Source organism: Etheostoma spectabile, chromosome 24 (assembly GCF_008692095.1).
Source record: "Etheostoma spectabile isolate EspeVRDwgs_2016 chromosome 24, UIUC_Espe_1.0, whole genome shotgun sequence".
Lineage (NCBI taxonomy): Eukaryota > Metazoa > Chordata > Actinopteri > Perciformes > Percidae > Etheostoma > Etheostoma spectabile.
The window spans coordinates 4,052,512-4,066,735 of NC_045756.1; the positions used below are offsets into that span (position 1 = coordinate 4,052,512).

General features: G+C 41.5%; 2 protein-coding genes across 3 annotated transcripts in view; one reads left to right on the forward strand and one right to left on the reverse strand.

Annotated features, from left to right (window-relative positions):
- clic5a (chloride intracellular channel 5a) overlaps positions 1-6,580 on the reverse strand; it is a 24,360-nt gene extending 17,780 nt beyond the window's left edge. The window contains exons 1-6 of one of the 2 annotated variants that reach the window (XM_032506379.1): positions 6,002-6,580; positions 1,842-1,951; positions 1,100-1,225; positions 909-1,015; positions 637-818; positions 72-549 (exon numbers count right to left, since the gene is read on the reverse strand). In XM_032506379.1, the coding sequence (XP_032362270.1) occupies positions 385-549; positions 637-818; positions 909-1,015; positions 1,100-1,225; positions 1,842-1,951; positions 6,002-6,508 (1,197 nt within the window). In that variant the 5' untranslated portion in view covers positions 6,509-6,580 and the 3' untranslated portion in view covers positions 72-384. Of the gene's footprint in view, positions 1-71; positions 550-636; positions 819-908; positions 1,016-1,099; positions 1,226-1,841; positions 1,952-3,699; positions 3,934-6,001 lie in introns of those variants that run through there. The other variant, XM_032506380.1, reaches the window with a different exon arrangement.
- Positions 6,581-7,687: 1,107 nt separating this feature from the next.
- enpp4 (ectonucleotide pyrophosphatase/phosphodiesterase 4) lies at positions 7,688-13,498 on the forward strand. Its single transcript, XM_032506378.1, has 8 exons — positions 7,688-7,907; positions 9,876-10,113; positions 10,627-10,926; positions 11,141-11,245; positions 11,741-11,939; positions 12,096-12,266; positions 12,387-12,656; positions 13,137-13,498. The coding sequence occupies exons 2-8, from the start codon at positions 9,877-9,879 to the stop codon at positions 13,238-13,240; spliced, it is 1,386 nt and encodes a 461-aa protein (XP_032362269.1). The 5' UTR covers positions 7,688-7,907; position 9,876; the 3' UTR covers positions 13,241-13,498.
- Positions 13,499-14,224: the final 726 nt, after the last annotated feature.

Here is a 14,224-nt window from a genome sequence, read left to right on the forward strand (position 1 = left end):
GGGGGGGGGGTTACAGTCAATTGCAAACCTTTTTTCCTCATTAAAAATCATTAATGGTCATAATGAATCACAATTTGGTTTGAGAATTATCAGCAGAGTAATCCCCATAACCAAACACTTTCAGCCTTAGTTTTATGGTCAGTGTTATTACAGAGGCATAAGACTAGAGATGCTACATAGCAACTTAAAAAAAAGACAAATTATCCGTCTTTTCTTTGAGACACCACACCACTGTACTACATTCAACCACATTTCAGCACATTAGTGTCAAAAATGACACCTGCTTTGTAAAGAGTGTATGCTGCGTGTCAGAAGTATGATTTAGTAGATTTTCTAGAAGGAGATAAAGGTAGGCCTACAACAGTGATTGTGTTAGGGATGCATTCACTTTGCCAACCTCTTAGCAACGTCCTTATAGGCTAGCTCGATTTCCACATCGGCTGCGCACGTGTTGGTGAACTCATCTCGGTTGTAGGCGTTGCCAAGGTAACGCCACACCCCTTTAAATTCAGACGGAATGTCATAGTTCCGGTATTTCTTCGCCACCACCTGCAGAAAACCAGCCATTGTAACAGTGCTGTCAAGACACAATTCAAACTCAAAGTAGCTGAACCAAACCCATCCAAAGCAGGTCACCTTGACAACATGAAGTTTGGGCAGAAGGTTGCAGTCAGCCAGGGTCAGTTCGTCTCCGTCCAGGTATTTGCGTTTGGATTCTCCCTCGCCCCTGTGGTGTCCCGCCTGAACCTCGTCAGGTAGTGCGCTCATCAGATACTCATCCAGCTTGGCCAGGGACTTGTTTAGACTCTGCTCTAAAGCTGGAACACACACATGAAACACAGATCCAGGTGAGAAGGTCATCAGAGTTGATCTTGATTATGATAGATGTATGTGTACAGCTTGCTTACCTCGATTTTTATCCGGTCTTGTGTTTTTGACGTAAGCGGAGAACTTGGCAAATATGTCATTTCCTGCTGTGTTTGATTCCCGATTCTTTGCTACAAGTTTGGGATACCTACGAAACAGGAACATGGTGTAAACAGGATGTGACTCCCTATTTCCTCTACCTTGTGTGTATTTATCAGTGCGAGAGACCTACTTTGGTGGAGCCAACATCTCCTCCAGATACTCCTCCACTTTGTTCACATCAGTGAGAACTTCTCCCTGGAAGGTGAGGAAGGGCGGGTGTGTCCCTGGGGCCAGGTTGTGCAGGTCAGCTGGTTTCCTAATCAGAGTGGAATCATTTTTACAACCTTAGATAAATCTGTAATGAACTGCCATTTCAATATTATATTACACCTTACTGCTTTCATTGTCTATTCTGTTGCTGCTAACACTGGGCCTCATTTCCCAACAACAGGTACTCTTTTAAGTGATTTTTTTTTTTTAATCTGACCCTTTGAGATTTTGTTCATTACCTTTATGCATTTGTCAAAACAGCCCTTTGGGTCAGAGCATAATTAAATTCCCATCTAAAAGCTATCTGCTTAATAACAACAGTGAGTTATGGGATGTTGTGTTTAAAGTCCCATGCAATACTTTAAGCAGCTCCCACATAGGGTGGTGATGGCACAGTGGATGAGACACATGCCTTTGGTGTGGGAGGCCAGTGTTTGATTCCCACTGTGCTACATCAACCAATGTGTCCCTGAGCTAGGCACTTAACCCATAGTTGCTCTAGAGGCATGCGACCAATTGTCACTGTACTTTTGTTGTTTGAAGTGCACGTACAGAACACGTACTGTAAGTAATAAACATTTTTTTGCCTTACAATGAAATTACACATAATGAAATTATTTTCTACTCCAATGCAAAGACAACATACATGATATTATTGTTACCTCTTAAGGTCAACAGTGGTGACATTGAAGACTACGCCTTTCAGCCAGAGGATCATAAAGAGGCGCTGAGAGAAGGGACAGTTTCCGATGCTCTCCCCGTCACTCCCAGCCTGTAAACACACACACACACACACACACACACACACACACACACACACACACAAACATGGTAAGACACTAATAGGCTACTGCTATAGAAATGGAGACAAACATGCAGGCCCACGCTCATTCACAAACACTGACAGGGATACCCACACAAACCGTATTCTAAAACAGACACTGGTTCACACATAGATGCACAACGCACACACCACTAACAAATCACACACATTAGAGAAGAAGAATCAGTGCCTTTTAGTTTGAAGTGGTGGGTTTGAGGTTGGGTCTGTGTATATGTACAACCATTTATAAGTGACATATGATCAGTAGTATTAATATGTGCATTTGTGTGTGTGTGTGTGTGTGTGTGTGTGTGTGTGTGTGTGTGTGCCCACTGCCCACGCACAAAGGTGCAATAAGACACTGCAATGTAATGAGACACTGAGTCCAACATGAATTATCCACACTGCTTCCATTAGCCGCCTCACTGCCTGTGTGGGCGTGCGTGTCCTACTGTACAATACTGTAGCAGTGTATTAGCTATGGAAATCAAAAAGCAACTGTCCCATCAATCCAAAAAGACACACACTTTCACTGAATTTTAAACATAAGTGTGATCTACTTTTCTTTACCTTGTTTAGACACTGACACTGAAATTTCTGAAGAAACAAGTCCAGTCATCTAATCTTACATTTTCTGTTTATACAGAAAACACACAGCACAATTACTAGATATTATGTAAATAGCGCTTTAAAAACCACAATCAGGCCTGTGTGTGAACTAGGAAGGCAATAGGAAGGCAGAGCCAGAAGCCAGTTAGTTTAGCTGAGCATTAAGACTGGAAACACAGGGAAACAGCTAGCCTGGCTCGTTCCAAAGGTCCCAGCAGGTACATCAATGGAAACATCCACACCTATATTTCACACTTTGGGTTTATATGGATTAAGCAAACAACATATAACTTGTTAATTAGTGCTAGCTCTAGAGGTGATGGTAGGCAGATTGTGTTAGCTTCAGTAGATGTTTCTCCAAATCTTTATGCTAAGCTAAGCTTCATAGTGATTATACAAATATGAGAGAGGTATCAGTCTCCTCATCTAACGCTCTGCAAAAATAATTTGTTCCTATAAACATTTAACTGATTGTTTATTATGAATAGGTTGGTAACTTGCCTTACAAGTAAGCTAGCATGTAAAGATTGCACATATAGTAGACTCAGTGGGCTGTCACTCTCCCATCCTTAACACAATATAGGCTGGCAATATTCCCTAAATGACGATAAAAGAGCAATATATGTAGATGGTGTTGGTCAGCAAAGGGACATGCTAAATCCTGTGCTCACAGTAGATACACACAGGCATACCTACACACTCATACCAAACACATATTTTATCATAACTTCAGATCATTTAATACTGAAAGGACCCCAGTAATAATTTATTGGGAGAGAGAAAGGGAGAGATTGTCTTTACACGTGGGTGTCAGGTTAACACATGGAAAATCAGCACACAACAACAACATGGCATGCACACACTTAAAGGAGCCACCCCCAACATTTACACACACTAACACACTTTACATATTCTAAAGTGAGCGTCTGCAGTTTAAATTGGACTTGACCTCAGCAACAACAAAAAGCTGTTACAGGCAGAATGCAAGGTAAGATGGTAAAGTTAGTATAAAAATGTAATTGAGAGGTGAGAAGAAAACTGATCTAGTGTCAGCTTGTGATCTATACACCAAAACACACATACCACACCTTGACAAATAGTTCAATGTCAGGGTCCTTGTCCTCCTCGGCTGCAGTATCCGTCATGGTCAAGAAAAACACGCTCTGCTTGTGTGTTTTGTTTCTACAAGTGTGTAGATGTGTTTGTGTGTATGTGTGTGTGTGTGTGTGTGTGTTTGCCGTGTCAGTTTACAGCAGATTCTACTCCTGGTCCATGCGGTGAAGTCCGCTTGGTCCCATAGACGCTCATTAGAGTGTCAGCTGAGGACGAGTGCCAGTGAGAGAGAGAGAGAGAGTGTGTGTGTGTGTGTGTGTGTGTGTGTGTGTGTGTGTGTGTGTGTGTGTGTGTGTGTGTGTGTGTGTGTGTGAGGGATTCAGTTTGTACCCAAGGCCTCAGCAGTGGGCCGTGACTGTGTCAGGCAAAAATAACCCCCTTGGGTGGGGAGGGGTGTCACGAAAAGCATTAATATGGTGAGGGGAGGGGGAGGGCAGAGCAAGTCACCCAAGGGTGCCCTGCCCCTCTCACCTCTTCCAGCTCTGATTGACAGCACAACCGGGTGACTTTGAATCATCGAGAGTCATCGTCTCCTTCTCAGACTCATCAGCACCCATGGGTCCCATGCTGGGGCTGGGTCTGCAGACTAAACCCGTTCCTTTATTATGGGGAACATGGGCACTGTAGTTTATTTTGATTTGATCCACATACACACCATAGGCCTACTGCTGCTGTAAATACTCACTAGAGCACCAAATATATGATTATTATATATGACATTATTTCATGGCTGAAAATGGTCCCCAACAAACGCACTATACTTCCCTTCTGTTTGGTTATTGTTTGCTAAAAACTACAGTACCCAGCTGTTTAAGGAAATTATTGAGCATAGAGAATTGTGACCAATTCTAAAGGGCTATTGTGTTGCTCAGATAATAAAGAATAAAATGTCAGAACATTTTATAATGAAATCAACATTAAAAAAGGGTTAAGGCGCTGTAATTGTTGACTTTATAATGTCAATAAATAATTTACAACTGTTTTCTACATCAGTTATATAAACCATCGATAAGAATAACATCCTTCAACTTCACACTTCCTTACAATAGCTCTTTAATAATAATGAGAATAATTATTATTATATGTTATTGGGAAATTCAAAAGGTTTTGTAATTTTCTGCTAAAGTAAATCTTATAAATGTTGATAAACCATTTTTAAAAGGTTGTTACAGTAATCCACCACGTCTGTAGTGGTAAAGGTTAATGAATGTTAATGAAGGGACTTTGATCGAGAAGTCTGTAGGAGGGGTCTAATGAGATAGTAACTTTTTGATTATGTTAATTTTGATGGATTTGTCTCTATACTGAATATGTAAGATACTATGCATTTAAAGCTAGGCTCCAATGTTAACACAATGCTAACACTTCAAGAACACATTTGTGGCAGTCAGAATTAAAATAGTTTGGAACTGCTGCTGTGATATTGCTATAATTTATGCAGCTGTAGTTTCAAAGTGTCAAATTTATGACGGTATACTTAAGTGCAACTGGACTTTAGTGTGGAATGTGTTGATTATGTAATAAATTCATTTGGAGTGTTAGTGTTTGGGTGTGGAGGTACAATGTTCAGCACGGATACATAGATAAATAGATACAGGTAGATAGATAGATAGTCCACCAACCAACACACTATACACACACACACACACACACACACACACACACACACACACACACACACATACACACACTAAATTCACAAAGCCGTTAGACAGCACCCATCCCCAGCTATCCCGGCACTGATCAGAACATTCTTGTATTCAACTTGACTTATATTTAGACCTAGAGAAACACAACACACACACAACACACACACACACACACACACACACACACACACACACACACACACACACACACACACACACAGAGAAATGACTCAACATCATGCCCTAAAAAATATGAATAGAATGTGGTGTGAATGAACAACACATGGAGGTATAAGGGCCCAAACAATAGCACATTAAGTACAACAATGTCCAACTCTGGATGTAGCACAATCACATTCCTGTATACACTCCCACACATGCTGTATGACACATGTGCACACACACTTTAGGACATGCTCAGTGACCTTGTTCCTAAGCAACTGACATGAATGTGATTATGACTGAGCTTTATGAGGCCTACAACTTAGTTCAAAGAAAAGTTGTTTGTTTGAGCATGCAACCTGCACGTCTTTGTGCTTGCAACATGTGCCCACACACATGCCATGAAGTGTCACAGAGGTTACGCTGAACTCAATTTGGAAATCCCCTACTGCAGTAAATCCCCTACCTTAACAAAAAGTTGTACTGTAGGGCCGTCCTTTTCAGGCTCTGGCTTCTCCTTAGATTCCTGCTTCTCAGAGGCTGATGAAGACGATGATGACGAAGATGAGGACCTGCGTGATGAGTCCCCCCTGTCCGCCTCGGCCTGTGGAGACCCCCTCTCTGAATTCAGCTCTTTGTTGCTCTCCTCCACCATTATCATCACCTCTTCCTCTTTCTCCTCCACCCTATTCAAGTCCTCAATCTTCTCTTTCTTGTCATCTTTGGCGTGTGAGGAAGATGAGGAAGATGAGGAGGAGGAGGAGGAAGAAGAGGAGGAACTGCCTCTCCTCTCCTCCATGGGATGGCGAGGTGGTGGGAGAGAAGGGGGAGTCGCTACTCGTCGAGTCCCAGTGTTCTCGTACTCTGCTGTCAGGTCTGAGGGCTCGGCGTATGGCGTCTCGTACGTCAGGTCATATTCTCCTGATGACGGGTTCTCGTAGGTGGAATCGGGGTTCTCGTACACAGGTTCCATTCTGACTGAAGAGGTCAAACAGAGACCTGAAGGGTTGAGCGTGTCAAGGTGTACAGCAGAGTGACTGTGGTGCCAAACGTTCCTACCTTATCAAAAAGCACCCCAGGACTTTGGACAGGGAAGGCAGAAATCACTGAGAAAAGGACAGTGGTGATCCTTAAAGGAGAACACAACTCGAATAGACATGGCATCAGTGGTGGAAGAAGGATTCAGATCCAGAAGTAAAAGTACTAATACCACACTGTGAAAATACACTGTTACACGTATAAGTCCCGTATTTAAAATGTTACTTAAGTAAAAGTATGTAAGTAGCTTCAGGAAAATGTGCTTAAAGTATTACAAGTCAAAGTACTCAAGGCAACTGGAAATGATCCAAACAGTTCAGGGTTTAATCGTTTCATCATTTCAGCTGGAGCCCCTTCCTGTCCAGTGGAAACCACAACTATCTACCTTTGTTTATTTTAAATTGTTGTGATAAACTGAAATGTATAGTGTTCCACCCTCCTTCTTCTTCAGCTAAATTCTCTATTTTAACTCTTCTGGATCCGCTGGAAAATGCATCGTCACAAGGCTGAGAAATGTGGATCTCACAGGACAGCGATGCTACAAACATATGGTGATTTTATAGCATATGATGCATTGCTGTAGATTAACACACCCAACAGTATGTTCGTTAGCACTAAACATCTACAGCATTAAAATGCAACATACAAATTAATGCAGCAGTACAAAAATGCAGGACTTTTACTTGTATTGGAGTATTTTTTACAGTGTTGTATTGGACCTTCATGTAAAGGATCTGAATACTTTATCCATCACTCTAATACTGTATGGATTTCCTTCTTTTTTTTTTTACGAAAGTAGGCAAGCTATAATGTTGCATTTACTGTAACCACATGGTGCATCCAACAACCCATACGTATATCCATGGTCCTTCCTCCCAAAATGAGAACGCTGATTCGCTGCTTGAACTGCCCATCAATGGTTGTAACATGACCAGAGGTGCGCCGTTTTAACGTCAAAACAAAGGTTTTCTGCTTTTAAAACTCGTAAATAAATGTGTATATGTCAATGGGTTTGGATTTACTATTAGTTAAAGTTGAATTGATATTTATTTAAAAAAAAAACAAATTCATAACTGAAGATGACAAAAACGTCATTATTTTGTATTGTGGTGTGTGGCATTTCAAAGAAGGATTTATTTTGAAATGTGCAACCGGAACTTTATGGAAATAAGCTTAGCTAGCTCGACAACCTCCCGGTCTCAACGTCTGTGAATTATGAGGTAGATTTTGAGGAAGTCGAGTGATGATGATGATGTTGCTTCGAAAATAGACAGAAAAGGAAAGTTATTCAACGATTCTGTCTGGAGGACAACCACCTGGCGGTCCTGTATCAGGTAACTTAATTTAACAGACTGTTAGCAACATGTTCCCGCTGTAACATTAACGTTAGGGACCTAGCTAATGCTTTGCGCACAGCTAACGCTCCTCTGCTAATATTGAAAATACGAAAAAAGTAAATTTGTAAAAAAAAACAATTTGTTGAGCATTATAGCTAACGTTACTTCCCTCTTCCTCTTTGTTTGACTTCCGCATTGTCTTCAGTATTTGTAAATGCAATTATTACTGACATTTCTTTGGTATTTTCCGTCAAGAATGGTGACTTCGTGGTTGTGGTTATTTGACACATAGCTAGTACATCCACGGACAGTTGGGCAGCTCAAGTTTTTCAGCTGGAAGTCCGTTAACGTTAGTTAGCAGTGCCTTATTTGTGTATTTGTGTGTGAGCTTGTGTTACATTTTGTGTATGAGTGAGAGACAGAGACAGTGGGAAAAAATATTTAAAAAAAAGCTCCAGATATTGCTCTTAAACAGTGCAGAAGAAGAACAGGTTGCCTGAAGGGGGTGTGTACAAACTTAGAAATCAACATCATTTGTGTGTGTGTGTGTGTGTGTGTGTGTGGAAGAGACAATCTAATTTTGTAGCATTTACTTTAATTTCATGCGTCTTTGAGATCACAGCTTGAGATCTTTGCTTTCGGAATTCCTTAACTCCCTGAATTCAATAAGTAAATAAGAAAATGGGATTGAAGGAAGCGAGGGGAAAAGGAAGAGAGTGTTGAATGAAGTACAGTACAGGACAACTTGTAGGTGAATTTACAGTAAAATAACCTTTTTGCAGTCATGTATGATTTTCACTATTACTTTCCATTTTTGTCCTTGTTATAAAAATGCACATTTGTTTGGTATTCCTGTAACTGTCACATGTGTAACTGGGATGGATTGCCTTGCTGCATGGAAATAGCGTTTTTATTCTTCCCTGCTGAAGTGTCCTTGAAGAATGGAAATTGACTGAGTTTTCTACCAGCTTCTAGCTGCTCTTTGTAGCTGACGTCAGAGGATGTGTATGGAAATACATGTTTAGTGTTCTGTAACCGTGTTGTTATAGTCATAACAGTGTCTGTCTGTCTTGTGACTGAATGCATATGAAACAGGATGTTGTATGAGAAAACAGGCAGAGGAGGTTTACACACTTAAAAAACAACAACAATATTATGTATAATATTATAATATAGATCACTGTGAGCATTCATTAGGCCCAGTTCCTCCACTACTCAGATATACTATTATCAGTTGACCCAGTTTTTGCCTTTGACCACAAAGAAAGTAAATTGACCCCACAAACTCACAGAAACCCCCATTCCCATGACAGACTTTAAAGCAAGACATGACATGCGCTAACAATCAGGGAATTAACCTATCACTCATACATCTATAGTGGATTTGTTGTAATTTTCATTTTGCCTACTGGAGCAGGGTGATGTAAAACTCTTTGGCAACACTCTCTCTCTATGTGCTTTTCTATGTGAGAATGATGATTGGCAAATGGTATGGAAACGTTACATAGCCAGACAGTTGTTTTCAGTTCCCTTTTCCTTTTATGTAGCTTTGCCCTGAAAAGCTTGACTGATGGTTTGGACTGTTGCCTAGTGGTATCTAACCAAACAGCAGTCCACTAATGGCAGTTTAGTCATGTGAAATTGAAAGTGCACTTTCCACAGCTTGGGTTATTTGGAAGGGCGGATTCAGTTACAGTTTTTTATTGTTTTTTCCTCTTCAAAATGTATGTAGTTTAGTGCTATCATTCAAAAGTTATAATGGTCAAAGAGGTGATAATTAATGGACTGATCAAAAATGATACTTGCTAAACATCTGCATGTTGGCATTGTTTACATTGTGAGTATGTTAGCATCCTGACATTAGCATGTATCTCCAAGCCTCTAGCATGACTCTGTCTTGTTTAAAGCACGCCATGTCTAGTCACATGGAACTGTAGAAAACAATTTTTTATATTTTTATTTCAGGATGTTACTTAAGTTACTGCTGGGCTTCCTGTGTGGCGTCAGAGCTTTGGCCACAGAAAACAACACGGCTCAGCAGGGTCCTCCGCCACTGCTGCTGGTGTCATTCGATGGTTTCCGAGCAGACTACGTGAAGAGGTTCCCCATGCCGAACCTGAAGCTCCTGTACAGTCAAGGGGTCCTGGTGGAGGAACTCACCAACGTCTTCATCACCAAGACGTTTCCCAACCACTACAGCCTGGTAAACCTGCTGCTTGTGCTTTTTGTCTTGTAGCAGTCAAATAGCAGTATGTGATACACATCCATCCAGTCTGATAATGTCAACACAGAATAATAATAATAATAATACATTTTATTTAAAGACGCCTTTCATGGCACTCAAGGACGCCGCACAGGGAATTCATAAATTAAGAACAGCAAAACAAATACTATACAACAGCAAAACAAATACTATACAACAGCAAAACAAATACTATACAACAGCAAAACAAATACTATACAACAGCAAAACAAATACTATACAACAGCAAAACAAATACTATACAACAACAATAGAATAGTGCACTTATCAGTCAAGTAAACATGAAAAGGCTGTTTAAACTGCTCGGCTCCAACCACATTTTACCAAACTGAAGCAATTAAGTCTCATAATATAGTAGATAATAGAAGATGATAGAATGAACTGTAATAAGCAATATAGTAGCATCACAAAGAGTTCTAGTGATCCTAACTAGCCATTGTTTTTCCTCTCCAGGTAACAGGGCTGTACGCTGAGTCTCACGGTATTCTGTCCAGTAACATGTACGACCCCATCAGCCACAAGAAATTCCACGTTGGCGATGGCAATGACACCGACCCGGCGTGGTGGAGTGAGGCGCTGCCCCTCTGGCTCACCGCGCTGGACTCCGGCTACAAGACGGCAGCCATTATGTGGCCCGGCTCTACTGTGGCCATCCGCAACCGCACAGCGTCACACTTCCTTCCATACGACTCTCACGTTACATTCCAGCAACGACTGAGGAACGTGACAAACTTTATGTTGGGAGACGAAAAGGTAGAAAAGTTACTTTTAGTAAGCTCAATGTGTAGTGTAGTGTATGTCTCTTTAGTAACAGAGATATTTTGCTGTATTTCCCCTCGTTTCCACTCCCATTTTGACTAACTTACTTGTTTATGACACTTTATTGCACAAAGCAGTAACATTTGAGAAGTCTGGAAGGATTAGTAGCCATTGTCTGACATCTGTACCATCCCCCCGATTCCACCAGGAGAAAGGGGTGATGTTTGCAGCTCTCTACTGGGAAGAGCCAGATCGGTCAGGTCACATTTTCGGCCCGGACAACTTCACTGCCATGAGCGCTGCACTGAAGGAGGTACAGCAATTTGAGTTATCCTTAAAATCTCAGAGCTCACTAGATCCTGACACAAAAGGTTCCTGAAATCTTCTGCTCTGAAGACTGGAAGCAAGCAGTGTTTCCACTAGTCTCCCATGCGTACAATGTGCTTATGCTGTGGTCACTTGCCACAGAAAGAAAGTATCTAGTTTGTAGACAGTTTAACCTGAAGCTAGGTCATTTTCACCAGTGGGCCAGCAGGTTATATAGTGGAAATTACCTGCCGGTAAATAAAGCCGGTGCAATTATTTCTAACAGTGGTTTAACTGTTGGCCAGAAATTTGTTTGGGTTGTTGTATTAGATAGATGTTTATTTTGATAAAGATGCAGTAAATGTGTAAATTTGTTGTCAAAAATGGCCTACGCTGGCATAATCTAATGTCTCAGCACATTTGAGAGTTAATTATATGTGGATGAACTCCTGTCCTTGATGTAAACAATTATTAATGGCCGTGTCTCTTTGTATGCGATCAGGTTGACAACAACATAGGCCTGCTGATTTCAGAGCTGAAGCGGACTGGCCTCTGGGGTCGCGTCAACATCCTGGTAACCAGTGACCACGGCATGGCTCAGTGCTCGGCCGAGCGCCTCATACAGCTGGACGACTGCCTTCACCCCGACAACTACACACTGGTGGACCTCTCACCTGTCACAGCCCTCATCCCACATAAAGGTAGCCAGGTTTACTTCAGCTAACATGAGATAAAAGAGTCTGCATACAAACATAACCAATAAGTACATCAGTCAAAATTTGAAACTCTTTTCTCTAGTAGGTTTTTGTTAGGCCATTGCTCACACAAATGCCTATTTCTGTGCATGTGCGTTGCAGACCCAGAGGCCACCTTCGCGCTGCTGAATAAGTGCCACCCCAATATGACAGCCTATTTGAAATCAGCCATCCCTGATAGGCTGCACTACCGGAACAATGAGCGCATCCAGCCAATCATACTGATTGCTGACGAGGGCTGGACTATAGTGCAGCGAGGGGAACTGCCAAGATGTATGTCTCTCAGTTGTTTTCTCTATACTGTGATAGCCAGAGATTTGGTTAACTACAAAGTCAACTTTAATCACCTCCACCCACTAGCGTTCATTCTCCCTCTTTCCCTCCCCCCCTCAGTGGGCGACCACGGCTACGACAACTCCCTTTCCAGCATGCACCCCTTCATGGCAGCGTCGGGGCCCAGCTTTCGTCAGGGTTATCAAATCAGCCGTTTAGAGAGCGTGGACATTTACCCACTCATGTGCCACCTGCTGTCGGTGCCCCCGCAGGCCAACAACGGCACGCTGACCCAGGCTAGGTGCCTGCTGGTGGCTGAGACCTGCTGGGATACCCCTCTGGTGATCGGCCTGGTGGTGGGGGTCCTACTGGTACTCAGTGCAATCACGGGTAAGTCTGAATGTTTGCAACAGTAAATGAATATGTGTTAGGTCCATACAATATATGCCTCAGAGGGTAGCATGTTAGACAGAGAATAAAAAGGGTTCCCAGGATAGACCCCTGGAGCACCTTGGGGTTTTCAGTAGGGATCGACCTTTTCTGGTTTTTCAAGGCCGATACAGATTATCAGTAGTTATTAAAAAAACGATTTTTGGAAACGATATGCATAAACAAAGAAAATAAAAATCTTTGTGTCAAAATTAAGATTTTGGAATATTACAAACTCCAACACAAAACTTTTGTTTTAATGCTTAAAGCAATGATTTAATGAATTAGAAACTTTCCACATAATAGACAGTAAAAGAGAGTCAGATAGTGTTGTGGGCGGAACATCAAGTACCACTCAGACGGAGTGAAAACAAAGCAGAGGGACAGACAGAGCTGTAGCGGAACCAAAGTAGCCCACTATCAGTACTTGTTTCTCTTCAGTTCTGTTCAGGTTGCTGAGCCAACGCCGGACGTCAGGCCCCCGGCCCTTCCAGAGGCTACAGGTTGACTACGATGACGACGACGACGACCCCCTGTTGGAGTAAACCAGTCCGTGCCGGTTACTCCACACTAATCTGTGTCACCTGTTTATGCTCAGAGGTATTTAGCACTTTACTCACAGAGGCTGCTGCCCTAGCTTTCACGCTGGCCTGTGTGTGTGCGCTGTATGTGTGTTGCTTATGTGCACGTACACACACGCAGCAGAAAAACCTGTTTTAAAACCTTTGAGGCCTATTGTCAAACATCTATAAATAGTGAAAACTACTGTTGTCACTGACTTTCCCTAATGCTACTGTTTTAAACAAGAATCCTGTTACGATAAACTTGAACATGGGACGAAGAAGCCAGTGGAAGGTTTTGTTGTGGAATGTAACTTGTTATGCGAAAATATTTAAGACCATTTGAGATTAATAATTTCATTCTGAGAAATTTAAAGTTTAAAAAAGACTTTTGTTAAGATACTGACTTGAGAGATTTATTTTATATTTTTCTGCAGGAATTGTTTTTATAGAATACTTTAGTTTATTTTGTCTGTGTTGTATTTTTTTGGGCTGTATTTGTTGTGTTACATTCTGTCAGGAGAGGGAGCCAGTAGCTCATTCAAGATTCATATGGATTTCTCTGAGCTCTTGTGATTGTCTTCCTGCTTCCTTTGGTTTGTTTGTTACACTGATACCCGAGTCATGAAATAAACAACACTTTAAATGTCCTTTTATCCATACATGCATGCTGAAAACCTGAAGTTTGACATCTGAATTGATATGTTTTTACTGTTGAATTATAGTGTGATAGGTAAAAATAACTATAAATGCTACAGTAAAGTAAAAAGGTGTTTTGAAGAGGATTATTTCTATGCAAATGATTCCGTAGGTGAAGGTGTGTAAGGTATCCCTTCTGTACTTAAATGATACCAAAGACTATTATTAAGATGCACCAACTGCTTCAAGGAGATATTTAAGATACATTTCTTTACAGAGGGATTGGTATCCTAAAATGAAACGTGTGGGTGTGGTGTGGTGACACATCGA